Source organism: Pagrus pagrus, assembly GCF_965226575.1.
Source record: "Pagrus pagrus genome assembly, chromosome: 15".
NCBI lineage: Eukaryota > Metazoa > Chordata > Actinopteri > Spariformes > Sparidae > Pagrus > Pagrus pagrus.
In genome coordinates, this window is record NC_140199.1 from 19,200,798 (window position 1) to 19,228,055 (window position 27,258).

At 39.3% G+C, this 27,258-nt stretch overlaps 7 protein-coding genes across 8 annotated transcripts; 5 read left to right on the top strand and 2 right to left on the bottom strand.

The window, feature by feature from the left end:
• The first annotated feature begins 478 nt into the window (after nt 1-478).
• On the top strand, nt 479-3,057 carry mad2l1bp (MAD2L1 binding protein). The gene is made up of 3 exons (XM_084375098.1): nt 479-919; nt 1,868-2,151; nt 2,248-3,057. Exons 1-3 carry the CDS (start codon nt 484-486, stop codon nt 2,773-2,775), a joined length of 1,248 nt encoding a protein of 415 aa, XP_084231224.1. The 5' UTR covers nt 479-483; the 3' UTR covers nt 2,776-3,057.
• Nucleotides 3,058-3,145: 88 nt separating this feature from the next.
• ephx5 (epoxide hydrolase 5) lies at nt 3,146-6,075 on the bottom strand. Its single transcript, XM_084375097.1, has 10 exons — nt 5,960-6,075; nt 5,799-5,867; nt 5,477-5,690; nt 5,213-5,393; nt 4,927-5,136; nt 4,719-4,848; nt 4,169-4,380; nt 3,885-3,993; nt 3,673-3,798; nt 3,146-3,565 (listed from the first exon to the last, which is right to left on the bottom strand). Exons 2-10 carry the CDS (start codon nt 5,819-5,821, stop codon nt 3,367-3,369), a joined length of 1,404 nt encoding a protein of 467 aa, XP_084231223.1. The 5' UTR covers nt 5,822-5,867; nt 5,960-6,075; the 3' UTR covers nt 3,146-3,366.
• A 96-nt stretch (nt 6,076-6,171) lies between these two features.
• cst3 (cystatin C (amyloid angiopathy and cerebral hemorrhage)) lies at nt 6,172-9,104 on the top strand. The gene is made up of 3 exons (XM_084375099.1): nt 6,172-6,450; nt 7,892-8,005; nt 8,696-9,104. The coding sequence occupies exons 1-3, from the start codon at nt 6,253-6,255 to the stop codon at nt 8,801-8,803; spliced, it is 420 nt and encodes a 139-aa protein (XP_084231225.1). The 5' UTR covers nt 6,172-6,252; the 3' UTR covers nt 8,804-9,104.
• A 901-nt stretch (nt 9,105-10,005) lies between these two features.
• LOC311270740 (glycine N-acyltransferase-like protein 3) lies at nt 10,006-14,118 on the top strand. Its single transcript, XM_084375870.1, has 5 exons — nt 10,006-10,189; nt 10,303-10,410; nt 10,505-10,625; nt 11,237-11,369; nt 11,472-14,118. Exons 1-5 carry the CDS (start codon nt 10,115-10,117, stop codon nt 11,869-11,871), a joined length of 837 nt encoding a protein of 278 aa, XP_084231996.1. The 5' UTR covers nt 10,006-10,114; the 3' UTR covers nt 11,872-14,118.
• Nucleotides 14,119-14,855: 737 nt separating this feature from the next.
• LOC311270741 (glycine N-acyltransferase) lies at nt 14,856-16,602 on the top strand. Of its 2 annotated transcripts, none has more exons than XM_084375872.1 (5): nt 14,856-15,018; nt 15,113-15,220; nt 15,314-15,422; nt 15,956-16,082; nt 16,194-16,602. In XM_084375872.1, exons 1-5 carry the CDS (start codon nt 14,941-14,943, stop codon nt 16,591-16,593), a joined length of 822 nt encoding a protein of 273 aa, XP_084231998.1. In that variant the 5' UTR covers nt 14,856-14,940; the 3' UTR covers nt 16,594-16,602. The 2 variants fall into 2 exon arrangements, with proteins under 2 accessions (XP_084231998.1, XP_084231997.1); XM_084375871.1 differs by having other exon boundaries at nt 14,858-15,018; nt 15,113-15,232.
• A 165-nt stretch (nt 16,603-16,767) lies between these two features.
• On the bottom strand, nt 16,768-19,339 carry mgme1 (mitochondrial genome maintenance exonuclease 1). The gene is made up of 5 exons (XM_084375868.1): nt 18,366-19,339; nt 18,022-18,256; nt 17,814-17,946; nt 17,497-17,627; nt 16,768-16,875 (listed from the first exon to the last, which is right to left on the bottom strand). Exons 1-5 carry the CDS (start codon nt 18,880-18,882, stop codon nt 16,836-16,838), a joined length of 1,056 nt encoding a protein of 351 aa, XP_084231994.1. The 5' UTR covers nt 18,883-19,339; the 3' UTR covers nt 16,768-16,835.
• Nucleotides 19,340-19,460: 121 nt separating this feature from the next.
• Nucleotides 19,461-27,056, top strand: snx5 (sorting nexin 5). The gene is made up of 13 exons (XM_084375867.1): nt 19,461-19,603; nt 21,414-21,518; nt 21,621-21,731; nt 21,940-22,061; nt 22,188-22,311; nt 22,679-22,774; nt 22,870-22,975; nt 23,068-23,143; nt 23,329-23,368; nt 23,478-23,564; nt 24,061-24,220; nt 24,335-24,420; nt 25,661-27,056. The coding sequence occupies exons 1-13, from the start codon at nt 19,568-19,570 to the stop codon at nt 25,709-25,711; spliced, it is 1,200 nt and encodes a 399-aa protein (XP_084231993.1). The 5' UTR covers nt 19,461-19,567; the 3' UTR covers nt 25,712-27,056.
• Nucleotides 27,057-27,258: the final 202 nt, after the last annotated feature.

Consider the following 27,258-nt stretch of genomic DNA (forward strand, 5'->3'; position numbering starts at 1 on the left):
ATGAGTTTAGTTTTCTGATCAATAAACCCACTGTATGACAATAACATCCATATCTGAAGTGTCCTCTTCAGTATTGCATTTGAGACACACCGGAAAGTCCGGCAGCAGAACTTTAACCCAGCAAACCGGGCTGGCAAATTCATTAAGTTGTGAAGAAAGTTGTGTAAGCGTTGCTACATTTATCTTCAGTGTTAGGCTGGTGGTAACAGTCTGTTGTGCTGTTACAAAATGACACAATCAAAGCGCTTCAATCAAAGTGTTATTCAAAATAACTTCTTTAAGCCAATGACGATGAAAAAATAAGTCCTCAAGTTTGAAAAAAACAAAAAAACATGAATCACATGCAAACCATGTCTTCTTGCCAACAAGAACAATCGCATTTTGGTGCATTTATTAACACCTAATTAGCCGGATAACCGGAATTTTCTAAGCGTCGCCTGTTTTACGACTTTGCCACGTAACGTGAACGCGGCATTGCTATCGATGATTCCCATGATGCAGTGCGGGAAACACCCGGCGGGGACATTCAAAACTATGGCAGAAAATCCGAATATATTTAAACCACCTTCAAACTCGGAATATGCGGAAAATAAGTCGGTTTTTAAAAGTGGAGAGACCGAGGTTAAGAGACGCCTTTCGTTTTCGTCGGATAAAGGTGTCAGCACAGTGGAGGATCCGAATATTACATGTAAAGTCTTAACGTTACTGAGTTTTACCGACGACTCAAATTCATGCGGAACTTCTGCGGAAATCGCCGAGCAGCTCTCCCCACCGGCCGTAAACACACGCTTAAAGGCGAAAAATGGGGCTGAATTAAAAGAGGCCTCGCCTGAACATCGACTAAATACAAAAGAGCATTGTGTGAACAACAGCGAAGACAAGGAAAACACCGCCACGACCTCCACAACCATCACTACAGGTAGGTAACGTAACTGCTGCGGGAGCCCATGTGTCCCCATGGGGGCTCTATGGGGACATCGGCTACTCATTTCTAACATGTTTCTGACTAGGAACCCCATAAAGGAAACTAAGGAACGTATATATTTATTGGACCCTTGGTTCCTGAGGTCCACACCGGAAGCTGAGTGTAAAAATGGCAGGTGGTCAAAAATATTGAGATCTGTTGTTGCAGTGTGAAAACACTACATTTTCATTTAAATAATGTGGAAGGAGAGTGTCATTTCCTCTGTTGAAGTACAGATGTACTGTATGAGTCCAGATGACTTGTTGACACATTTTTTACATTTAAAAAAAATTGTATATACCGACCGTAATATTGATATCGTAATTCTTCACTCACTAATATCAGTATTGGCATCGAGTATCAGTCGGGCTCTACTTTAAATTTAGAGCTCTGATTATTTAATTAATAAGTCATCAACAATTAACTGGCAACTCCTCTGATGAAGGACTTATGGTCTGAAGTTGTTTTTGAAGAGAAGCTCCAAACATTTTCTTGTGTGCCTTGAATGTGATACTTTGCAGCTTTTCTCCAGGTTCTTATAAGTGTTAACTGAATATCTTTGAGTTTTGGACTGTCGGTTGCTTAAAACAAGACAACTGACAGTGTCATCTTGTACTCTGGAAACTGTGATGGACATTGTGTACTATTCTCTAGTTACATTGCAGATACAGACTACAGGCTTACAAAACATTAGGCTCAACAAAGAAAGTATGATTCTTTGCTCTGGATTAAACTAACCACGACCAGAGAGGAGCTATATTTTAATTTGAGATGGAAATGGGGACAGTGGCTTCATAAGAACACTGGCCTTGCTAGATTTCATGAACATTTAACTAGCTAATATTTAACATGGCATGTCCATTGCTCACCCTAATGACATTATTCTGGTCATCATTTGGACAGACAACACTGAAGAACAGGGGACTTCTGGTCAGTCAAGTTTGCAAGATTCCAATGTGACTGCCAGTAAACAACACGATAACACAGAGGCCAGTGACGCTGAGGTGGTGAGAAGAGCACGAGAGGAAGGCCTTGTGAGCGTGGTCTTCCCCGGCACTGCAACTCAGGAAGGCTGCTGCCGTTTCGTCAGCGAGATCCTAAAGTGCATTCTCTATCAGAGACAGCAACTACCCATGACGTATGACCAGCTGGTGTACTCACAGAAGAAACAGCAAGCCTCAATGCAGGTAAATAGGAAAGATTATCAAACTGCACATCATATGTTCATAAATGAAGATATGTTGTTGTGGATATGAAATTAAGTTAAAGTTTTTGGTTTTCAGGATAAAGACACAGTGAGTCGAAGGCCAGCGCAGTCTGCAAACATGGACGGTCGCAAGTGTCAGCAGACCCTTCAGGAGCTGGAGGAGGTGCTGCAGCAGCTGGAGGTGCTGTTTTCCATCAGCAGGGTGCCCCGCGTGCTGCTGCTAATGGGTGGCTCCCTCGTCCTCCCCAAAGAGATCTACGAGATCAACATGGAGGCTCTGGTAGTGGCCAGTGGAGATCAATGTCTGCGGGTATCCTCATGCTTGAGGCAGCTCTTCCGCACGCTCTTCGTGGCTGACCTCTTGTCTGACACCAAACCCGTTCGTTTAATGTCCACCACAGTCTTGGTGCTGGCTCACAGGGATTGTGGTGTAGGTTGGTTTCGCCCTAAACTACAATTTAAAGTGCCAACCCGTGTAAAGAACCAAATAATTGCTCTGTCTACTGACCCCAGCATCTGTACGGGACCACGGGCAGAGGGGTCAGACTGGCAGGATTATGTGTGGTTTCAGGCGCCCATGGCTATCAAGGGCTTCGGCAAGTGAGCCAGAATGTTGGAAAGAGCAAGGTATAAAGATTGGAGCGCGCTTTCTGGAGCCTAAATACTAGAATTACGTTTTTAATGCTTCAAGTGAATTCTGAATTCAACTGTCTACATTTTAATAAATTATGGGTTTCATTTTTTTATATTTGTGACTAAAAGTAAAAGTATGCACATTTAATAACACCAGCAGTGTGTTGTATTATCTCTTTTATAGTCTTCTGTAATACTGAGGGAATGTGTTCTTGAAGCTTTGTTGTCATGTGATTAAATCTGTCTGAGGACATTTTGTATTAATGTTTATATTTATGAAGAATGTTTTTGCGTAAATGATCACTAACTTTTAAGGACGTAAACACAAAACACACATAATATTGGTGCAATATATTTTTAATCAACATAACTTGAAAGGATTAATGCATTATATTACTTTCTTTGATCCAGTCAGGTCATTGGAGTGCTAGTATCATCCGTGTATGTTTACTTTAATTAAAACCTGAAAATGAATTGACAGTGCTGCAAACAAAAGCAATAAAAAAAAAAATTCAAAACGGATGTACCATGATGTTATTGGTCTGAAAGTGCATCAACGGGTTCACTTCTCCACTTTTTTGACAAACTGAATGAAGTCGTTGGCTAGCAGCTGAGGCTCCTCAAATGCAGCAAAGTGACCACCTCGAGGCATGAAAGTGTAGGAGTAGATGTTTCGATACCTAATTGACGCCCACGACTTTGGGCAGTGCATCAGCTCATGAGGGAAGGCGGCAAGTCCAGTGGGCACAAATATTCCTGTCCTAAAACAAAACACAAACCTTTATCAGTTATAACACGATGGGATAATATTGTGGTCTAACAGGCAGTAATTTCATAGTTTAAATAGTATGAGGGTTTGGGCACATACTTTGCATCCACTCTGTTGTGAGGATTGCTCTTTAAGTTCTCTTTGTAGAAGCGCATGGAGGAGACTATGGAGCCTGTGGTCCAGTAGATCATGACATTTGTTAAGAGGTCATCCAGGCTGAATTTCCTGTAGAAGAAAACGTGTAGAATCAGCAAGTGTTTAATTACTATGCTGAAAATAATAAGAAGGCAAAATGGAACTCCCTCTTGTACCTTTCCAGCCCACCGTCCATCAGATTTCTGTTACTGAGATCGGTCCAGGAGGAGAACTTCTCTAGGATGTAGGCTGCCAAGCCTACAGGGGAGTCATTCACCCCACAGCCTGTAAAGGTAGATTAAGAGCTGAAGTAATAACACACTGAGATTACAAGATACTAGGAACAGCTGGCTTGTTTCACGTGGTTTCTTTGTAGAACAGTGAGTTCATCTTTGACCTGTAAACATTGTCAATGTTATAATAAGAATCTGACTCTGTTCCTAGTTATGCATGTCCCCACCTGCAGTGTCTGGTTTAGTGGCCTGGATGTGCAAGTATCCTGTTTCCCTCAGGATCTCCCAGACGTTTTTCTCAAAGAAAGGGAACAACCGGCGAACATCTTCCCGACTTAAGCCCACCAGGAAGGGCAGATACGGACCGATCATGAGGGACATCAGCACTTTGAACCCCCTTGTTGAATCGATCATGTTTAAGTGCAGTCCTTTCACGCACCTGGAAGAGAGAGATTGTGAAACAAGATGAAAAAAATATTCAATTTTATCACAGACCGAAGGTCTTGTGACATTTTTTGTATTAAGTGTCAATTTATAGCTATAACTGCAAGTTTTTGTCATGTTTTTCCCTTGACAAAACAACATCATGATTTGTTCCAGTCAGTCTTTGGGAATTTGTAATGTCAGTGGTTTTTGGTCACTTAGTCACACTGCAAGCACTGTTTCACAATCTATGAAAAGATGTCACAATGCTCCCTTTAAAAAACAAGTGGGTGGTGTAAATTCCACAGCAGTGGCAAATTAAGGCGTCTAAGCGCTTGTTTTGCTGTCTCTCACTGAGGCTTCATCTGCGCCATGTTGGTGGTGATGAGGGAGCCCCAGTCTCCTCCCTGCAGATAGAACTGGGAGAACCCTAAACGCTCCATCAGAGTCAGGAAAACTCTGGCAGCGGCCAGACTGTCAAAACCTGAAAAGATGCAGGGAGCACATCTGTAAACATCTGCTGTTCAAGCTGAAACACGTGCATTTATTTCTTATCATCTACCTTGTTTGTGGGGGGCGTCTGAGAAGCCGTAGCCAGGGATAGACGGGCAAATGACCTCAAATGCGAGACCATCCTGGTTCTCTGTGAGAAGTGGCAGGATCTTGTAGAACTCATAGAAGGAGCCGGGCCAGCCGTGAACGAGCATGAGAGGCAGAACCTTCTGGTTCTCACGGTGCGGAGGGCGCACATGGATGAAGTGCACATCCAATCCTGCATTGAAGCAAAAGTAAATAAACAGTGGCCAAATTTTCATATCATTAGGGATTACTCTGTAGGCTGTGTGTACCTTCTATTTTAGTTTTGAAGTGTGGGTACTTGTTCAGCACTGACACCTGTTTCTTCCAGTCAAACTCATGTCTCCAATAGGAAATCACTTTTTTGAGATGAGTGGAATTGAAGCCATACTGAAAGCCGCTGTCTTCTAAAGGATCAGAGTAGCGAGCTCTGTCGATGCGCTCATGAAGGTCCTGTTGAACATTAACATGTTACTGCTTTATTATTGGTACTTTTAAATTTATGATAAAAAATTCAATTATCAACTCAAAAGGACCTTAATCTCTTCATCTGAGGTTTGCACTTTAAATGGATAGACTTTATCATCCTCCGACAGTGGCTTCTCTCCTGCTCCCCACCACCCTTCACCAAGAGGAATACTTTTGACTTCTCTTCGTTTGAGCACCAGGTATGCCAGGATCCCTCCTGCTGCCACGGCTGAGCCTATTGCCAGCTGCTGTTGGGCAGCATCCAAGCCAAAGAAAGTTTCCCTGCAAAGTGTGGAAACACATGAGAGAAGAGATCATAACAAATCTGATATCACTACAAATAGTTATTCATCAATAAAATCTGAATATTAGTGGTACATGCGTGCTTACTTTAAAACCTGAAGTCTTTGCATAGTGTAGTTCCAAAGGTGAGAGACCACAGATGATTATCTAATCGAGCTGCAGTAGGGCAGAGGACACACATGACTCATGTTACCGCACAGCGCTTCCAAAGTTGTGCACAAACACACCAAAAACAAACCACGACGTACCTTGTCTGTTTCCTTTTGACTGTGTTTTGAAATGACGTTGGAATTCTAGGAGCAGGAATGGAAGCGGCAGCTACGGGATGCACCGGTGTACAAAACGAACACACGCACGCCTCAGCGGGACGCGCGAGCCGAATCAGATAGAGGGGGTTTGCGTTGCAGAGATTGTTGATTGGCTGCGAGATGTGCCACTCTCGGCGCGCAGGGCAGCCGTGACGTAGCTGTTTATATAACAGGGAGGAGACGAAGGGCTGTTGTTTTGTTTGTGTTGTTGTATCCGTCGGCACAGAAACACGATGTGGAAGATTGTCTTCGCGGCTCTTGCGGCGGTTTTCGCCGTCGGCTTAGGTGCCATGGTCGGGGGCTTCCGAGACATAGATATCAATGACGCCGGGGCGAGAGATGCCCTGAATTTCGCCGTCGTCCAACACAACAGAGGCAGCAACGACCTGTACCTGAGCCAAGTGTCCGACGTGGTGAGAGTTCAGAGTCAGGTGAGTAACGTCTAATTAGATATGTTGATGTTTACAGACTTTATCTTGGAATTGCCGCCTAGCTGGCGAAATCATGATAATCCAGTTTATATGTCGGTGTTGTAACAGCCGTTATGCTAACAGTCACAACAGGCCTGACGCCTGCGCCATACATAGGTTTCATTTTCACCCTTGATCTACCTAAAGCATATGATTAAATATCGTGTGTGTGGACAGGGCAATGCGGAGGTTGTCAGGGAAATAACATGTTTTGGCCTTTTTAGATTATAAACACCATAATCCAGTTAAATCCCACCCTGTCCCGTTAGACTTTAACAATTTGAACAGGCCCAGGCAGCTGTGGGTCAGCCCAGGCTTTTTCCAAGAAGTAAACGTGCTTCCCCTTTGTTTGTTTGTTTGTTTGTTTGTGTTTTGCTATGAGTAAAAATAAGTAAAATGCAAATTAACTTGTTAAGATAATAGTACAAATGAATGATACATGAATTCAAAAAACATGAAATAAAGTAAGAAAAAGCACGAATTAATGAATAATAAATCTAAGTTTATGTGTAAAGCACTTACCAAAGTCAGCGTTTGAAAGTGTTGAAAAAAAATACACACAATAATAAAATACAAATTAATAAAAGAGAAAAAAGAAACGATAACAATGGATGATTAAACCATAAAAACACCAAGCTAGAAAGTTTTTTGTTTTTTTTTTAAAAAGCAATGGGTATATCAAATTAGAGCCGTGCAAGAATTAAGTGCATGGTGCAAAGAATAAAGTACTGTGTAGTTAAAAAGAAAAAAAATGTAACCAATAAATAAACCAAAAAATCTATTTCACCTTCTGTCTGGGGTCAAATTAGATAACAAATCAATTTAGCAAATTTAGCAATTTATATTTGTGTTTAAAATACTTGCCAAGTATTATCAAATTATTGCTCAAAATCCAATTGTGAAAGTCCTCCCAAAATAACTTGGATATAGTACAAGAAAAGAACAGATGCTCCAGTGTTTCTATTCGCTATTTACAGAAAGTACATTCATTATAACCAGTATTGAACTTTAGTCACAAAAATTTCTTGCAGGGATAGTTTATCATCATTAATTGTTTTTAAGTGCACTTCTTTGGTGAGGAAAAAATTCTTTAGCAAGAGAGGATCTTAAAGAGGCATTAATACATTTCTCCATTATTCCTTCAATAGACAACTGGTACAGTCTTGGTACTGTCAGTGTGTACATAACAGTCCAATTTTGTCCCCTTCTTGAAACTTTAACGAGGGCTAATATAGTTGGCCCAGGTCATTGGTGCATTGATGTATTTGACTGACGCAAGGATGAGTGGATAATGGCAGTGTATTAGTATTGTTGTGATATCTGTTGTAGCGTTGCTACAGTACTTTATCATTAAGGTTTACTATGATATGTTTATCCACGACTCATGTACTTCTCCTTACAGGTGGTTGCTGGCATCAAGTACATCATAACTGTGCGAATGGGGAAGACCCCCTGCAGAAAGGGCAGTGCCGGTGATGACGTGTGTGCCATCCACGAAGATGCAGTGAAGGCTCGGGTAATGACTTGATTAAAGGGCTACAACCTCTGGGAGAAAGATAAACCCCACTCATTTCTGCCATTAGGAGTTATTTAGCCTGGGAACCACATAATCTGCAGATCTTATTTGCTTTGGTCTCCACAAATAAGCATTTCAGAAATAGTATGGCAATTCCAGGCTAGGAGTTTTAAGAAACAATGTTAAATCTATACTTAATTCTATACTTCTCTTTGAATCATCTGTTTTTGTTGCTGTTATCATAGAGAGAGGTTAGACAGAGTCGAATGAAGCAGGGAAAACTGGCTAGGAACCTGAAAATGATCCTCTTACATGATCACATGTAGTGCATAATAGATTATATGTATTTGTTTAATGAAAATGAAAAGCAAATACATTAAAACAACGTGAATTTTAACCAGATGACTATGGTAACAAATAATTCAACACCAGTCGATCAATAATTATAGGCTCTTAAAAGAGGTAAATATTTAATAACTTTAATGAAATAATCATGATCATTGAACATGGGGAACAGGGGATGACATCTTTACAATGGTTATCAAGGCCGTCATGACCTCTTAAAGACAGATAAATGCTATGTTAATCTTAACTTGACATAGTTTTAAAGATTTGGTGCTATATCCTGTTGTATTTATGATATATATACTGTGTGTATATAATGTGTATTCTGAACTTTTCTTTCCACAGCCTTACCAGTGCAAATTCACAGTGTGGAGCAAGCCATGGGCTCAGGAGATCACTTTGGTTGACCAGAAATGCAGTGTGGAAACCTTGGGAAACCTTCAGGAACAGTAAAATGTAATTTCCTGTAGACAAACCACAAATGTATTAAGATTTTGATTTTCTACCTATGCTACTTCACTGTATATCAATAACCTTTGAAAGTCACAGAGTTTTAGATGTCAGAATCACCGGTGTTGACTGACGATGAGGAAGTGAATGAACTTTTAGAATAGCACTTTTTTCAACATGCACTTACTAAACCAAGCAAATTACAAATAATTATGTACTGAACTGTTGTTTAGCCTAATAAAGCCTATTAACACCACACGCTGTTTCTAAATTGTCATTAAAATAAAATTTGACGTTTCATGAATGTGTCCATGTGGTAAATTTATTTATTTATCAAGCTTTTGCTGTCCAGGCCTCGGTTTTAAATTTTTTTATTTTCAAGAAATACATTTGTTCAGTTTGTTTTTTCAGGAATCCTATCTATTATCTGACATTGGCCATGTGATAAACGTATCAGTCCTGTCAATTTAGGAAGGAAAAACTCATAGATACCAGCCACCTATAAATCTGCCTGATTTTTTTTTTTCATGAATTATTCCCTGAGAAATTAATCAATATGTTGGAAAGTGCTGCATCTCCCAATGTTAAAGCAGCAATATGTAACTTTTTAACCTTTAAAATAACAGCTTCAAAATCATGTTGATGGTACAGTGTGTTGTAATAGGGTGAATGGTGTCCTGTCACAGCCATGCCGCCCCACATCACTTGTTTCTGCACTGTGTAAGTTCAGTGAGGGTTGAATCCCAGCGTTACATACATGTTTACTTCAACATACAAGTTTTCAAGACTTAACATTGTTATGACGTAATGACTTTTGTTTGTACTTAGCACTTTCATTACGTCTGACAAAATGTTGCAGATCTGGGATTTGTATTTACGACAGTGTTGCTGCACTCAAACTGTGGGAAACACTTGTGTTCGGTTTCACTCGAGACCAAAGTGAAATATTCTTCATTTTAAAATTGTAATCCTGTCAGTAATCGCCTTTTTTACTGGATGTATCTGTAATCTAATAACAATTTTTTTCTGTAACTTTATAGTTCCTCACAGAAAAAAGTGTGTGTGTGTGTGTATATATGTATACATATGTATATACTGTATATATATATACACACACAAACACGAACTTTTATTTTTTAAATTCAGACAGGAAGTAGCCTCGTACTCCTGACATTTTGACCACGCTTTGTGTATACCGTCACAGACATGAGACACATGACCGTCTGTTAATGATTTATAAAAGCTGAACTCCTTTTCATCAGAGCAGGTTAGTTTTGACAAACAGACGGGGTGCACTGTATTCACCATCCAAACATGAAGGTCCTGAACAAAGAAGAACTACTGACCGCTGAAGGAGTTCTGCGGAAACACTTCCCGAAGAGTTTGAAGGTAGACGTCGGCAAGCCATTTATATACAGTACAGTCTAAATATGCCAGCATGCCGGCGCAGCCTGTATGTGTACTTGTAAACCACTGTAGCCCTCCGTTTTCTGTGTTTTTAGGTGTATGGCTTCCTATTCGGTATTAATAGGAACAAGCCAACTACTCTGGAGGTAGTTGTTGATACGTGGCCTGATTTTAAGGTCATCATTTGCCGACCTGACCCCAAGGTGAGTTCACGTCCCATTGGAGAACTGGTTACGTTGTAGGTTTCCCAAATGTGTGTGTGAGAAATGATGGCTGAGTTTTGTATTGACTTCGCAGAACAAGAAAGCTTTGGAGTTCATGAAAAAGGTGACTTACTACAGTATGGATGAAGAGATTTTAAGGAAAATGCTGGCGGAAGAGAATGCGATTGATTGGAGCACTTATTTCTTGGTTGCAGGTGAGTTTTGATCCCTGCAGTGATCGACTTTTTCCAGTTTATTCCACTTGGAACTTCCTCTTCCTACAAGTTGTAGGTTAATATTGCACCTTTTGTTTTAATGCAGTTGTTTTACAGCAACCATTATTTTGCAAACAAGAGTGTACACACAAAATAGATAAGATAATAAGATAAGATATACTTTAGTTTACATGCACACACACATAGATACACACCCGCTGACAATGCCGACGTATTGCACTATACCAAAATATTATGGTGGCTTGTAAAATATAATGCATTATTATTAAACTATCCAACAGTATATGATCTACCTCACAGGAGAATGATAGACACGAATGCAACACAAGAATATTCGATGTAACTTAATACACATAAGTGTGATACACACAGAGACTGTTTTTCTATATTGAGTGCTTTATTTTTTATTTTTAATAATATACTTTTTAAACTTTTCAATGCAGGACTTTCACTTGTAATGGAGTCATTTTGCACTGTGGTTGTTGTTTATACAGTGAGGCTTGTGAATACACCCTCCACTATGTGTAACCCCTTGCAAAGACAATTAACAGAATGATATTACCTTTGAATCTTTTTTTTTTGACCTGCAGGATTTGATTTTTCCCATGCTTCCATGCTCAAAGAAGTATCTTCTGACATAGAAGTCAACAACAGAGGCTATACTTTGGTGCATCTTATGTATTTGCCAGACACCAACCAGCTGCTCTCACCAGAGGTTGACAGGTAAAATCATATGATTAAAATCACCTAAATCTGCATCAGAGAAAAGTTATCTAATATGATTCTCCAGTCAGATGAGAGGTTATCACATTTTTTTCTCAACAGTGAGCTTGAATCAAGGATTTCATCACTCAACCTCTCCCATGTCGACTTGGTGAATAAGACCTGGAAGTTTGGAGGGAACGAGAAGGGCTACAGGAACATCACAAACCTCATCAGCAACTTCCCGTCATGCTGCATCACTGACAGCCAGGGTCAGCCAGTGTCCTGGATTCTGGTTTATGATTACTGTGCGATGGGCTTACTGTACACTCTGCCAGAGCACAGAGGGAAAGGTTACGCCAAAGTCCTGATCAGTGCCATGGCCAAGAAACTCCATGCTGAGGGTTTCCCAGTGTACTGCTTCATAGAGGAGGAGAACATGGTCTCCTACGAGCTCTTTAAAAACATGGGCTTCATTGAGGATCCCTCATACAGGGCGGGTTGGTTTGAGTTCAACTTTTGATTGTTGAACCATTGTGATTTCTTAAGTACTTTTCTGCAGATCAAGGGATATGTTGAAACTAAACATTTTTCAATATTATTTTTTTTATTCTTTAGGTTCAATTTTATGTTGTGACAAGGCTGTGCTTATGTCCTTTCATTGTCTTTGCAAATCATTTAATGATCTGAGAGAGATATTGCACCATTTTATGTTATATTCTTACACAACAAAGAGTTATGAGTGCAAAGATCAGTACCTTACTGTCCTTACAGCTTCTGAATGATAAGGATGATAAGGAGCTAGAAAGAACAAACAAACAAAAAAACGGATAGCTGTGATGAGATTGGATTAATATCATATCAAAACACTGTGTTTATGGCAATATATTGCTGCCGAGCCATAAAAAAGAAAGACTGATCAGTATCACATAATATTGTGAAAATAAGGTTAAGTTATTTTCTTTCTAAGCACAAATTGACAAGAAACTTTCCTTGTTATAACATGAAGCATTTCAAATAATAACATGATATCTTACTGTTTTAACAATTCACATTAAAATGTGATAACTTGTTATAACACAGAATTAATTTTAAACTTTGTAATTAATACAGAACTGCAACTTCAGTGTGACAAAAAGGAACAAGTCACTTTTATAGTGATAGCATTTAAATTGACACAGCATCATGCATCTTACATTTTTACTCTCAACAGATTCTCTCGAAATTGCCGCTCTGCACATATTTTGAGACACACAACACACTGTGGTCTCACTTCATCACACACTATTGTTCTGTACTGCCATGCGTTTACCTGGGAGTCATGTCATTACTGGGGGGCTTTTGGGAACCACTGAAGTGTTATAATAATGAGTTATCACATTATAACATGAAACGTTAATACAAGAAAAAAAAGTACATTGTTATAGCAAGAAACATTTTTTATAATGTTATAAGATAATATGTATATAACTTGTTATAATGTAAAAAAAAACAAAAAACTACTTGTTATAACAACATTTTTTACGGAAGCCATAAAGGGCCATGCATTCATACATTTTATTTCCTCCGTTTTCCCATGATAAGTGAGTTCGAGAGAAAACAAATCGAGAAAACAAATGAAATTAACTCGTTATCACGGGAAAATGGAGGGAATAAAACGTATGAATGCATGGCCCTTTAGGGCTTCCGTAATTTTTTTCTTTTTTGTGATCAATTTTTTATTGATTTTTAAACATAAATATGCAGGGTGAGGTTACAAATTGATGAATAATCAATAAAGTAAGACAAAGTGATCTCACATATCCGTACAATATAGAATTAGTAAACAGCGAGAAAGGGAAAATAAAAATAAATAAAAACAAAGCAAACAGGAATAGCAAATAAGAAGAAAAACAAATAAGCATTTTAAATAAAAATGTCTATGTCTATGAAATATGTTCTATTTATGTTTGTCAAAGTATGTTTCTGCAAATTTATGGAATTGTTGCAACTTTTTATGGTCTGGTTAGGTTTAGGCACAAAAACCACTTGGTTAGAATCAGGAAAAAATCATGTTTTGGCTTAAAATGGCCAGAAACACAGCTGGAGATGTCGTGATTTTCCTGTCAAAAATATCATATTTTTGTCTTCACAAACAGCTGGAAATTGTCGTGAGGTCTCATAAAAAACATCCAGTGGTGTCATGCTCCCAAATGTTGAAACAGCGTGGTCCTTTGTCCAAGATATCCAGTAGTTTAATACTTAGAAATGTTGAAACGCAGTCCAGAACTGTGGTCACTGGCTTGGTAGCCTTCTTACTCAACTCCACAGCCATCTCCTCCACCTCACGATATGACAGTAATGTGAACCTGATATGACAATATCGTAGAAATGGTACGTAGCCTATGACACGTACAAATGTGAACTTGATGGTGGTTTGCAGAAAGGTTAACCGCCAACATATTATCCTGGCGACTGTGAGTTATCAAGTAAATATAAATTATAAAGTAATTGTAATCTTTCCTGGTGATATGCTGCCTGTACATTGTCAATGAGTACAACATTTAGAGACTAATAATGGAGGTATGAGGCATTAACTGACACAAATAATAGAGTGTTTTATAGAGGAGATCACAATAAAATTGAGCCGTGGGGATTCATGTTCTGCTTATACTCAACAGATGTTAAAATGATGTTCCTGTATATGCTAAAGAGGCAGCTTCTATTTATACACACCAATGCAATTATTAGTAACCATGGTTCCCTAAAATAAAGACAATTCATGCACGTTTTCATGTGTTTTTTCCTGTATTATTTCCATATTCCACACCTCAGAAACACGCTTTAACCCTTGTATGGTGTTCGGGTCTGTGGGGACCGTTTTCATTTGTTATCAAAATAAAAATGATACGATTAATTATTTTTTCAAACTCAGACTCATTGGCCTTGGCTTATTTTCTGTGAAGAACATATATCAGAACACATTTTCAATGACCATACACTTCACAACCCCCCTATACATTTACATTACATACAGGGTGTTCGGGTCCAATCGACCCACGGCGCGCGCGCCCTCGTTATTCAAAACGAGTAGCACTTCATAAATGTGATCTAACAAAGGTAAATGGCAAATATTAACCATATATTCTGTTTATATTGCTTGTAATTGGGATGAAGTAAACATCTGTTGAGTATTTTAACATAAAATTGTTTGATTGTGTTGAATTAAAACCCCCAAAATGCAGCGGGTCCACCAGACCCACGAGCACTGGCTGAATAACAAAAATATGAACACGGACTAGAGTTAAAAGCAGCACTCAGACGTGGATTTATAGGATGTGGTCTTGAGAAACAACGCGGATCATGCGCTTCTATTATGGGTAAAACTGTTTTTAGGAAACCTAATTAGTGAAGTGAAAGTTTATGATTAATCAGCGGGATTTCTTCAGGCGGTAGAGTACAGAGTACAGCAGAGATTCTTTTTTTTCCATCTGCAAATCACGTGTCGAAAGTGCAACTCGGAACAAACTTCAGCCGGAAGCATTCAGCGACGGCACATCTTGAGCGTCACTGAACCTTTCTGTGATTTTCCAGACTGGAAAAACCAGCAGCAATGACCGTGGAACTGACCGGAGAGCAGCTGAAAATTACTGAGAACCAGCTGAGGGGACATTTACCTCGGTCACTACAGGTGTGTGCAGTCAGGTAGCCTATACGCTGATATGTAACGTGCAAAATCATTCATTGTGTAGCCTTCATTGTAACTATTTTGTTTCTATTTGAAGGCTTACGGTTATTTGGTCCTGCTGAACAGATCAGATGGGGCCAGAGCTGACCCTATAAAGGTTTTAGTGGACAGATGGCCAGACTTCAGTGTCATTGTCTTCAAACCAGTATGTGAACAGGTAACTACTGACCTATGTAGACCTATTACATACTATATAATTTCTTTGTATTTCCACTGCAGCATCTGTTTTTCCTTCCAGAAAGGAGATCTCTTTAAAGACACAGTGGTTTATGCAACCGATGAAGCTATTCTAGAGGAAACCATAAGGAAGCCCTCTGTAATTGACTGGAGCAGATACCTTTGTCTCGGTAATACAATGTCCCCTTGTTCTTTTCATGGTTTCCTGATAATAACATGGAAGTTCTCTGACCTTTTATACTCTTTTCAGCACATTGCTTTTACAAAGTGGTCCTATGATCGTAGCATTAATGAACTGATCTTTGCTGAATGACAAGACCGCACAGCAGGGTCACTCTTTGCACAACTGCGTGTAAGGTGTAAATTTATCTTCAAGTTTTATTATCCATATTATTATCCATATAGTCCAAAGTCCTCCCTTTTTTACAGTGTGTCATTCCATGATCTGAATGATAATGCACAATTTGTCACAGATTGACAAATCTAAAAGCATAATTAAATATCAGCATTTGTGACTTTGTTGTACTCCAGATACATAAATATTTGCCCATTTGTCCTTTCAAAGCAATGTTGAAATAACTTCTCCCCAGACTGGATGACTATAATCTTTAATTCATTTTAATCAGAAATACAAATAACAATTTCACACATTTGTTAATAGCTTTTCCATTTAAAAAAAATAACTGCATTACGTCTTTCCAAGGAGTCAACCTTCGCCACATTGACATATTCAAAGCAGTGGCAACAGAAAAACGTTTGCCCAGCCAGAAGCGGTCAGTGTGTCACGTGATGATGCTGAAGGATGTGTCCAACCTTCCCTCCATAGACAGGTAGAGCCCACCCATGCAGTGATATCTTTAGTGTCTAGTAGTATGTGAATAAATGATCCTAACGTTTATTAGTTCATTAAGGAAACAGGATTCCTCTCTGTTCTGCATCAGCTCAGGGATCTCACTCAGCTCTCTGGACGAATCGCACATTGACTTGGTGAATCAGACGTGGAAGTTTGCAGAGAGCGACGAGTCCGTCAGGATGATCAGGAACATGCTCGCAAGCTACCCCTCCTGCTGCGTGCTGGATGCAGACGCAAAGCCTGTGGCCTGGATCCTGACGTATATGTCGTGTGCCATAGGGATGTTGTACACTCTGCCAGAGCACAGAGGGAAAGGCTATGCCAAAATCCTGGTCAGCGCCATGGCTAAGACATTTCACACTCAGGGCTACCCAGTGTACTGCTTCATAGAGGAGGAGAACGTGATCTCCTACAGGCTCTTTAAAAACATGGGCTTTACTGAGGATCCCTCATACAGGGCCACATGGTTTTCATTCAATGAGCTTTAAATACCTCAAAGATGGGTTAAATACAGTATATGCGTGTAAAAAAATAAATAAATCGTATGACCTGTTAAGCTCCTTGATTGAATGTGAGCATTTGTAGCACAGAAAAGTGGTGAGATTAACAGAAAATGCTAGTCACAAATTAGGGTGAGAAAGCTTAGGAGGATGTTGTATTTCAGGTCAGGTTCAGTCACCTCGAACTGAAATAACCTGCTTCATGGACGTGCCCCTGCATATCACCCATCTCATCTCTTTTCTGAAGGAGCACTTGAGGCATGACTGGATCTGAAATGAAAAAGAAATAATCTTGATTTAACTGATGTGTATAAGTATTACCCCCAATCAGGACAGAGAGCTCCATAAAGAGGCGTGCCTGTCAGCTTGCACAGAGAGCAGGGTCCAGGAGGGAGGGGACTGCCGACTGTAAAACGGACAGAAAGTTGGCTAAAGTAGTGATAACGCTTACAGCAGCTTTACAACTAGTGCTCAGGCTTCAGGCCTCCTTGCCATTGCTCATTACTACAGGCTGAAGTGATGAGACTTCTCTATTAATCAATTCTCTATTACATTTATAATTCCTCCTTGAGTCATCAGTGAAGGAATGTGACTAAGTACATTTACTCCAGTACTGTACCCAAGTACAATTTTGAAGTTTTTATATATATATTCATTTTCTGCTACTTTGTTCCTCCACTCTAAATTTTATTATTTTATTTTTTAATTTATCAACTAACTTTTTCGGTTTTGTTGGAGGCAAATACAAAAGATGCGATCAGGAAAATACCATAATCAAACAGTATGAATGCATTTGTTGCTAAATAAAATCTATGATTTATTAAAAACCAAAAGTGAAACAAGAATTAAAATAATTTTCAAAGGAATACAAAACTGTTGTGTCTTCTTTACCTCTGTTCTGTGAACTCTTCGAGACGAACCAACCACGTTCTCCAGTACTTCAACATCAGCTCTGAGCTCAACTTGTGAGCATGGCCAGGTGAGCCATCCTTGTAGGCTACTACTATGAGTCCATTTTCAACCTGCAATAACAGGAGATCATTGGGTTATGAGATCAACAGTAAAATGCGGCAAGCATCACATTTTTATAAAGATTTTATATATTATCTTTTAAGTAAGGAATCTGACTTCAGGCTGACAGATTGTTAAACAATCTGGGAAAGACACGGAATTAAAACATCATGACATCATGTATCGCAGTAGATGACCTGGTATTTGTAGTTGGCATCATTGTTCAAAGCCCCAGCGTAGGCTGCCACCTGAATAGGGTTGTCATACGTGTTTCTCAGGAATGGTTTGGGCTTCTCTGAAGTCTTCCAGTCAATAACACACAGTACACCCCTGAGGACAAGCATGGCGGTGAGTCTGGTGTAGAAAAAGTCAACCCTTCTTTTGTCTGCAGATCAGGATATTTACCTGTAGCGAGCAACACAATCCGCAATTCCCAAATAGTTCAGTGCCTCATGTTGCACAGTGCTTTCAATAGCTCTCACTGCACCCACATCCTCCAGTATGTGAGAGATGCTCTCCATGTATCCTTGTACATCAGGTGGAGATTCTGGTGTCTCCGAAAGATTCCTGTTCCATGTTGCACCTGATGTCAGAACTTCCTCCACAGCTGAATGGAAAAGCTTCCCTTGCCTAAATAAATCTGAACAAAACAACCTTTGGTCACTTTTCTAGAAACCCCACAATGCCCCCATTTACTTTCACCACACCACAAATCAATAGCAGGATACACTGATGTTAAAAAAACTCACTCTGACTGTATTCCTTGAAGCCTTCCTCTCCCAGCTCTGCGATCATCCTCTTCTTCCATCTCTCCAGGTAGAAGATCTGATCCGGGGACAGTGTCTGCTGAAGGATGCGGGTCACACTCGGCACTGAAGACCTGCCTTGACCCCGGTTTAATGCAATCCGGACTGGCTGTCCTGATTCTGGTTCTTCTATATCTAGTGTCTCTTCGCAGTTTAAAAAGGGGTGAAGGGTTTTGGGTCCCCTCATCTTTGGTCCTGAGGAGGTAGTTCGAGCTTTGACAACAGGTCCATAAATGTGCTCGTCCTCCGCTTGGAGGGTCTCAGGAGTTTGACAACTGACCCGAGCTGACATGACAGACTTCACTAGAGAAGAGTAGCGCTCACTGTCCACTGAGCTGTACGGGCTGTGTCTCTTTCGGGAGTTTAGACAATGACAAGCAGAAAAATAGCTGACAGAGAGGGTGGTGCATTGAGGGACAATGGTGCCTCCAACGCACACCACGCGTTTAAGAACTAACATTTTGGCGACTTTCTCACAACAAACTTGGACGACTGTAACTTAATAGCTAGCAACTGCATGTACGTATAGAAGTTTTAATGTTTTTACAGTATAATTAAGATTTTTTACTTCATTTTAGTGACGGTACTTGCCCCAACATGTTCCAACGAAACTCTTACTGACAAACACAACAGTTTCTGAATGACGCGCCACTGCGGTTGCGCAAACTTCCGGCTTCCGGCCTATGTGTACGGTAAAAACTACATTAACCACAATTTTTGAGTGCGTCATTGAAATACATCCGTGTGGTTGCTGACTCGGTGGTGCTAATTTGAGTCACTTTCGTTTACTTTTACCGCTCATTAAGCTTCATCTGTTGGTTTGCTGAAGATAACGAAACGTAACATTGTTTAATAAGTAGCTCTCATGAAGCCTACTACTATATTAAACTAGAGGTTAGGAAAATGTAGTGTGATTGATTAGGTTATAAACCAATCACAGCATTTGTCAATTCGACGCTGCCCAGTCAGAGTCACTTTAAGGCGGGGTTTAAATCCTCCGTCATCAGGATGTAGGCGAAAAAAACGGTTTGACAGCTCGTCAGGCGGCTAACCAGTCAGCGGAGAGAGAGAGAGCTTCCTGCATATAGTTTTGTTATTTGGGTTGTTGGCCTGGTTCTTGCCATTCCGTCGATTTCAATCCAATCATGACATCTACCCTAGACGAAAGTAATAAGGAAAAGGTGAGTTAAATGGGTCTTGACATGTGAATTGCATCCAAAAACCAGCCCTGATAGCATTAAGATACGTTAGCTAACATTGACGGTTGCTTTCTGGCTAAGTTGTTGCCGTTGACTTGTGTTGTTTTCTGTCTACATACCGCTAGCCTGTGGCTAAAGCTAGTTAACGTTGAATCGAGAGAAGTGGGTAACGTTAACTGAGCAGTGTCAAACTGCATGTAGGCAGAAAAGTGTCGTGTGTTAATGTTACCTATCCTACTGAACGTTTTAAAACATGCAACGCCTATTGCCCACTGCCAAGTCACAGAAAAGTAACATAGTCTGTAGGGTATTCAGGTACATCTTTTACTACGTTTTCCTCCATTAAACTGCTGTATTGCAGAGCTGTGCAGGAAACCTGCCTGTGCCAATGAATTTGCGGTGAGCTAAAATGATTAGCATTCTGACAGGTGTTTAGATAACTTAACCATGGCCTTCTTGATTGAATTGTGTGGCTTCCGTTTTTATGCGGTATTTATTAAACTTTATAATCGTGTCTGAGGATGGAGTTTGTGGTGCTGTTGAGTTACATTGTGTTATACTGAGAATATGTATGGTTAGACTACAAACTACAGCCTCAAAAATGTCCACAAAGACAGATACAACATACAAACTGAACATGATATCTTTCAGGATGGGTGTTCTGCCTAACACACTGGTTTAAGGTTTATCCTGCCACCAAGAAAAGTAAATTGCAAACAATGTTCATTCTTTCTATCATAATATAACAGATCTACATGGGTGTGAACCTAGCTCTGATAACACAGTTGGCATGAAGTATTTGCCTACTGTTAGATCCAAAACTAAGTCCCTCAGGCTATTTACCCAACACCACCCAGATGCTTCAAGCACTAAACTCATGGAAGGATGGTTTTTACAGTACTACAGCTTTGTGTATTTCTGAACCCTGCCTGTGCATGATGGGGAAAAAAGTTTTTTAAGAATATTGATAAGCTCTGTGGATTGAGACTGTTCCCAGCTTGACATGTTTTCTGTTTGTATACCTAACATCCCACCTCACTTTGTCTGCACTGTGAAGTTGTAGCCACACTGGTGGGTGTTGAATCAGATAGAGGGTGAAAGCTGTGGGCTCTCAACACTTCTCTGAATTATTTTGTATACTGTAAAGCGAGGAAAGACTCCAGGCACTGACGATTTGTATTTCTGCCTTACTGGCTAAGATTTTGCAGATACTGTCATGTGAATTATGGATACTAACTGGCTGCATAACAATTATTCATGTTATGATCTAATATTAAAAATGCAACTGATGTGAGCTTTGCTCGATCAGTGTTTCTGTTGCATGTAGGCCCACTTTTTTCAGTTTAAAGTACAGCCCGACCAATGCTCGATTATTGGTCTGATACCAATATTACAGAGTTAAAAATTCCTCTGTTGATATATCAGCCAACCTATTTGCATTGATTGCTAAAATGTGGATATCAAACACTTGTGACAAAGATATGTAAGGGATACAGAATATTTTACAATTAAACACTAAACTTTATGTTTTGGTCTTTAGTTCAAGTCCTCATCTGAGAGGCAACACTGTAGATGAACTGTGATATTAAACCAAAATAAAGTGAATATGGCATTTATGATATTTTTCAGAATGATGATCAGAAGAGTTTTCTTACATTCCAGAACAGTAAAAACTAAAGGACCACAAACCAAATATGTACATGATAAATTATATATTTTTGTGTGTATACATAAAATCACCCAGTCATATTTATTTATATATTTATAAACTTGCTGTATTCTTTCTCCCTAGTTGCGCTCTGTGTCTGTGGATCTAAACCATGATGCCTCTCTTCTCATTGACATTCCCGATGCACTCTGTGAAAGGGACAAAGTCAAGTTTACTGTCCATACAAAGGTAAAAAAATAAATAAATAAAATACACATTCTAACACATAAACTTAGAAATATTCTATAACTGTATTTGCTGATATGCTGACAAAATTAATTCTGCTTCCAGACCACACTGAGCTCTTTCCAGAAGCCAGAGTTCTCCGTTCCCAGGCAGCATGAAGACTTCATCTGGCTGCATGACACCCTGGTTGAGACGGAGGACTATGCTGGACTAATAGTGAGTTGGACATCTCACAGACGTGACCCACATAAATAGACAAAGGCTGTAATATCACTATTTGGATTTGGTGCCTACATACTTGTTTAATAAAAAATAAAAAGAATCAATTAGTTGTTGATTTGAAAAATTTCTAGAAACATTAAATTATATATTACATATTAAGACCATTTAAACTGTCATGCATTTCCTGCTTTATCATTTGTAGATTCCTCCAGCACCCCCGAAGCCTGACTTTGAGAGCCCGAGAGAGAAGATGCACAAACTGGGGGAAGGTGAAGCCACCATGACCAAGGACGAGTACACTAAAATGAAGCAGGAACTCGAGGCGTAAGTGTGACACTCAATCAAAACGCTTATGTATCCTTTGGAAAGCATCATGTTAGATCCTTTACCAAAAAAACTTCTTTCTGTATCTATTATCTGTGTCATGTCTGCCTTTTGTTTTCTTTACAGCGAATACCTGGCTGTGTTCAAGAAAACTGTCCAAGTGCATGAAGTCTTCCTGCAGAGACTGTCCTCTCACCCCATTTTAAGCAAAGACAGAAACTTCCAGATTTTCTTAGAGTATGACCAGGATGTGAGTTTCTCATAATGCTGACTTCCCTTCCCGAGTTGGTCGGTTGGAAAGAGGGGAAGTGGAGTTTACTGGAGACTTGTGACACATGGCATACATCCTGCTGTGATCAGCAGTTATGCTTATCTATGTTGTCTTTGTTAGTGAGTAGCTGTAGTGTTTGCCAACAGAGCTTAGCTAAGAGTTAAACACTTTATATATAAAGACACAAATCTGATAATAGAGCATAGGCTACATGTAATTGTCGACTATATTCTGACTCATTGATACCCCACATTAGTTCCCACAACTTCATATAATGAGTTTTAACAAATAGGTTAAAGTCCTCTCATAGAATTTAATGTTTCCTTTCTAAATTCTGTCATTGTAGCTCACTGTGAGAAGAAAGAATGCCAAGGAAATGTTTGGAGGATTCTTTAAAAACATGGTGAAGACAGCTGATGAGGTCCTTATCTCAGGAATAAAGGTGGGGCTTCTTTATGATCTGCCTACAGTATTACAGAAGCAATGTTCTAGCACTTCCTCAACTACCTATTGTCTGTGTTTTTGTTTCGTACACAGGAAGTCGATGACTTTTTTGAGCAGGAGAAGACATTCCTGCTCGACTACTACAGCAAGATAAAGGATTCCACTGCTAAAGCAGAGAAAATGACCCGTGCACACAAAAGTATTAGAGAGTTTTTTATATTACCATATTAAACAGGATTGTGAGTGGAATAATACGATTTTAGTTTTGATTGCTAATTTCTGTTATTGCAGATATTGCGGATGATTACATTCACGTCTCGGCCACTTTGAGCAGTATCTCTGCTGATGACAGCGCCGCAAATAAGAAGTGAGCATAATACATAATGATTTTTACGGACATTCTTGATGTTGAAGCAATGGATCTCTTTTTGCCTCATTTTTGGACTGTAACAAATCAGTGCTTGTATGGATAATTTATCAAAAGCTGGGGTGATAATATTAGCTGATAATTGCTAATTGAGTTTTTCAAGTTGTGGCTTATTTTTTCCTCAGGCACCTGGAGAAGCTGTCAGACCTGTTTGAGAAGCTCAGAGTAAGTAGACCTTATCACCAACTGGTACACCTTTTGTAAATATTTGTCCTGATTTATAAATACATTGTTGTGTCTCCTGTATATTGTATCTGTATTTATGTCTCTGCAGAAAGTGGAGGGAAGAGTAGCATCTGACCAGGAGCTGAAGCTCACAGAGCTGCTGAGATACTACATGAGAGACATCCAGGCTGCCAAAGTAAGACATGTTTTTTCTTCTGCCGTCATTCGATGCGCAGATTCACAACTATATTACTTGTTGATGAAGTTGACATATTGCTTTATTTTAAACACTTAATGTGACCCTTTCCAAAAAGGCATAACAATACTCATCGGAATTAAAAAACACTGCTATTTATCACAGATCAGGAGTCAGTGTTAATCTTCCTTATCCCTTTAAAGTTAATCTGAATTAAGATTTAGGGATAAAGCTGAAGAGAAAGTGATGTGCATTACACAGAGCAGCCATCTTCCAGTCAACGTGTTATCAGACTGATATTTCAAACATAAGTGTATGTATTTCTCTGACTTTCTCCTCTTAGCATCTGTCTTTCGCAAAGATTTTGAGTTATTGCAGGTGAAGCTTAATAGATTGTTCAATATTTTCCAGATGAAGACAAGTCATCCCTAAAATATTCTTTAGGTTTTTTATTCATCCTTTTATCCCTCATATTAAATTATCTGGAACATTTCAGGACCTCCTGTACAGGCGAGCCCGGGCGTTAGCTGACTATGAGAACTCTAACAAGGCTCTGGATAAGGCTCGACTGAAGAGCAAGGACATCCCTCAGGCAGAGGAGCACCAGCAGCACTGCCTGCAGAAATTTGACAAGCTCTCAGAGTCTGGGAAGAAAGGTTTGTTCATCCATGCAGAAGAGATGTATGTTCTGTCTGTACTTGTTACCTTGTGTGTAAAAGTGGTATGCACTGTGCGAGTGCTTTTTTAACTGGACTGTTTTATCCTCATAGAACTCACCAGTTTCAAGGGCAGGCGTGTCGTGGCCTTCAGGAAGAACCTCATAGAGATGGCTGAGCTTGAGATAAAACATGCCAAGGTGAGCAGCACAATACAGCCCCCTGCTGCTTAAGGTTGGGTGTGAGTTTGTGTGATTTGGTATGAAGTATGGTAGTTTTTACATGAATGAAAAATAATCTATTAACTTACTATAGGGACAGAAACTTTATGTCTATGTAGATGAAGTATATTGATCAATTGTTGTCACAAAACCATGGTGTCATTAATACATCTCACATGCAACAGCAAACAGCACCAGCAATAAGAGTGTATATTAGATTCATCCACCATATTTTTCATTTCATACAACAAAACAACAAAGTCACACATTGCTTCTTGTTCAAAATCATAGGTATAAATTACATAAAGTATGAGTGATGTGTTCCCAGTTTATGTGTAGAGAAATGTTTGTACATCTTGCCCCAAATGTTTTGGCATTTGCAGATTCTTAACAATTTTCCAACAGGCTGGGTTTATAGCAGCTTTCACCTGATATATAGAGTGTTTATCTGCAACAAAAAATGTATCTGCTTACAACATTTGTCACCTGTGTCAGCAGTGGTCTGTTGTTGTCTGCCTGGTCAGCACTTGTTTAGTTTGGTTTCAACATTTAATCATTTGTTGAACTGAAATATTGAAGTGGTGAGGTGTGGTTTGAAACCCTGACAAAATGCTGTAAGTGTGTCGCTGAAAGATGTAAATGATCGATTATTTACTAATTAAGTTTAACACACTCCTGTTGTTGGTGCGTTTAATCATTACCACTTCCTATTCACCTATATATTCTTAGTGATTAAACGTATCCTTAAATGCTCCATAAAACGAAATGTACTTCACAGTAAAAGGATTTTTAAATTAGAAAGGAGATCCAAATTATCCCTATTATCCATATCCCTGTATGCATGTCATTTCAGTAAGTTTGTGGCTTTATCTGCCATTTTCAATAACGAGAGCAACTCACACAAGTTAAAATTTGTCTTATGTTGATGGGTGTCAATCAGTGAGCAGAAACCCGGACTGAGTGACGGTGCTTACATGCCACAGCATCCCTGTTTCTTTTTCAAATCATCCAACAAGCTTATTCAGTTTAATAAAAATTTAGGATAATGATTTCAGGTTTCCATAAGAACAATACAGTGTGATGTTTATGTGTTATTGCATGCAAACAACAACCTGGGATACCAATGTGCATTTAAGTGTTATTGTCTGCCCTCATGACCTAGAGTAAAACAGACTCTATTCATCAGGAATATTAACACTGTTGTCTCCTGTCTCCACAGAACAATGTGACTCTATTGCAGGGATGTATTGACCAGCTCAAGAACAACTGACATGTTTTCCAGTATTCCTGTCCTACCATCACCAAGTGACCAGTCATAGCAAATGGAAACCTGGCATCCCCGGGGCCTTGCATGGACATGAATCTAAGCCCTATCTCTGCTCCCACCCATGGGTCTGATGCCACTTTAAAAGTCTGCATGAGACCAAGTGTCTCGTAAAAGCAGAGTGTCTTCATGTTTACAGAATCCTTTTCCTCTGGTCCCTGATCCATCCTGTTCCATTATTTATGGAGGTCTAACTGAATGGGAATGCCTCCACAGAATGAGGTTGCCAACATTAAGGTCTTCCATTACTTTGCAGCACCAATACAGCTTTTTTACTTTATTTCTTGGTTTGTCATTTTTATGTTATGCACATACTAAAAAAAAATTGCCTTTTTGATCATATTTTTACCATATTCCATAAATTCTGACTCTAACCTCCTCTCATGTACACTTCTAAATACCTATTCTGAGAGGCTTCGAGAATGTTTTCCGCATTGCCATAAAACCTTCATTTTATGTTTCTGTTGGGGCTTTTTTGTTTGCTTATGGAGCAGCTTTACAGAAGCAAAACGAGTGCCTGGAAAAAACGTTCTCGGGCTCTGACATTAGAGTACAACCAAACTTACCCTCTTTTACTGTAAGCAAACTCATGACTGACTTAAAAGACGAGACCGATCATCTTCAAGTGTTTTAAAATAGCTGCACTTCACCTCAGGAATGGATAGCTGGATTGCTCCCCAATTTTGGTTTGCGAGTAGTAGGCTCAGATCCCACAGTCATCAAAAATGCACAGTAGTTTTGCACCAATGGATAAATCATAGAAGATTTCAGCAAGAGGTTGGTGAGAATAAGTCGAACAATATTTTTTATAAAATCAAAATCTACGTTAGTAATTACGTGTAGTTTAATTTGCACTCCTAATTCCCCTGCACAACATGTATTATGTCTTTTGCAGCTTCTTCACCCCAGCCACCTCTACCCACTCACTCTTTCCTTCTCATTGAGTAATATTTGTGTTTTTCTTTTATTTTGCCCTGATTGTCCCTTTGTTACTGATGGGGCCTCATGTATCAGCCCTGATATATTTACCAGATCTTCTAAACACCTTGTTTATTTTAAACAGTTATTAAAAGAAAAAAAAAAAAAGATGCACTAAGAAGATGAAAACTACTTTACAATCACAACCAGGCTAAGCGGAGTGTTAAAATGCATTATAGTTTTTTAAAGAAATTGAATGTATTTCTAATGGATTCCAACTGTGTGAATTCCTTCACATGATGCTTTTCTTACAGAACATTAGCATTTTATAAATTTGTAATAATGGCATTGAATAAATCCAACTTTCCCAAGATTGATCTGAGCCGTTCTGTTTTTGTTTTAAGCGTTTTTAGCTTATTTTGTGACAGCTATTCTTTAGACCAAGCTTTCTGTTGTATCAAAGTACACTGAATCTGTATTTTAAAACAGCCACCTTTCGCACCACTAGGTGGCGATATCCATCTTTTTTAACTGTAACCTGTTTCCATAAAGTTTTAGTGTGTGGGCCCTTGAAT

Bases quoted from the DNA above. Each gene is read 5' to 3' on its own strand.
- mad2l1bp (XM_084375098.1), top strand. From the start codon at position 484: ATGATTCCCATGATGCAGTGCGGGAAACACCCGGCGGGGACATTCAAA. The intron at 920-1,867 runs GTAGGTAACGTA...TCATTTGGACAG, and splicing joins CTCCACAACCATCACTACAG to ACAACACTGAAGAACAGGGG. The intron at 2,152-2,247 runs GTAAATAGGAAA...TTTGGTTTTCAG, and splicing joins AACAGCAAGCCTCAATGCAG to GATAAAGACACAGTGAGTCG.
- mgme1 (XM_084375868.1), bottom strand. From the start codon at position 18,882: ATGTTAGTTCTTAAACGCGTGGTGTGCGTTGGAGGCACCATTGTCCCT. The intron at 17,947-18,021 runs GTAAATATCCTG...GCTTGTCCTCAG, and splicing joins GATTGTGTTGCTCGCTACAG to GGGTGTACTGTGTGTTATTG. The intron at 17,628-17,813 runs GTCATCTACTGC...CTGTTATTGCAG, and splicing joins ATGCCAACTACAAATACCAG to GTTGAAAATGGACTCATAGT.
- cst3 (XM_084375099.1), top strand. From the start codon at position 6,253: ATGTGGAAGATTGTCTTCGCGGCTCTTGCGGCGGTTTTCGCCGTCGGC. The intron at 6,451-7,891 runs GTGAGTAACGTC...TTCTCCTTACAG, and splicing joins TGGTGAGAGTTCAGAGTCAG to GTGGTTGCTGGCATCAAGTA. The intron at 8,006-8,695 runs GTAATGACTTGA...TTCTTTCCACAG, and splicing joins AAGATGCAGTGAAGGCTCGG to CCTTACCAGTGCAAATTCAC.
- LOC311270741 (XM_084375871.1), top strand. From the start codon at position 14,941: ATGACCGTGGAACTGACCGGAGAGCAGCTGAAAATTACTGAGAACCAG. The intron at 15,019-15,112 runs GTGTGTGCAGTC...TTCTATTTGAAG, and splicing joins ATTTACCTCGGTCACTACAG to GCTTACGGTTATTTGGTCCT. The intron at 15,233-15,313 runs GTAACTACTGAC...TTTTCCTTCCAG, and splicing joins TCAAACCAGTATGTGAACAG to AAAGGAGATCTCTTTAAAGA.
- ephx5 (XM_084375097.1), bottom strand. From the start codon at position 5,821: ATGCAAAGACTTCAGGTTTTAAA. The intron at 5,394-5,476 runs GTCCTTTTGAGT...AATGTTCAACAG, and splicing joins CCTCAGATGAAGAGATTAAG to GACCTTCATGAGCGCATCGA. The intron at 3,994-4,168 runs GTGGGGACATGC...CTACCTTTACAG, and splicing joins CACTAAACCAGACACTGCAG to GCTGTGGGGTGAATGACTCC.
- snx5 (XM_084375867.1), top strand. From the start codon at position 19,568: ATGACATCTACCCTAGACGAAAGTAATAAGGAAAAG. The intron at 22,312-22,678 runs GTGAGTTTCTCA...CTGTCATTGTAG, and splicing joins TCTTAGAGTATGACCAGGAT to CTCACTGTGAGAAGAAAGAA. The intron at 24,421-25,660 runs GTGAGCAGCACA...CTGTCTCCACAG, and splicing joins TTGAGATAAAACATGCCAAG to AACAATGTGACTCTATTGCA.
- LOC311270740 (XM_084375870.1), top strand. From the start codon at position 10,115: ATGAAGGTCCTGAACAAAGAAGAACTACTGACCGCTGAAGGAGTTCTG. The intron at 10,626-11,236 runs GTGAGTTTTGAT...TTTGACCTGCAG, and splicing joins CACTTATTTCTTGGTTGCAG to GATTTGATTTTTCCCATGCT. The intron at 11,370-11,471 runs GTAAAATCATAT...TTTTCTCAACAG, and splicing joins CTCTCACCAGAGGTTGACAG to TGAGCTTGAATCAAGGATTT.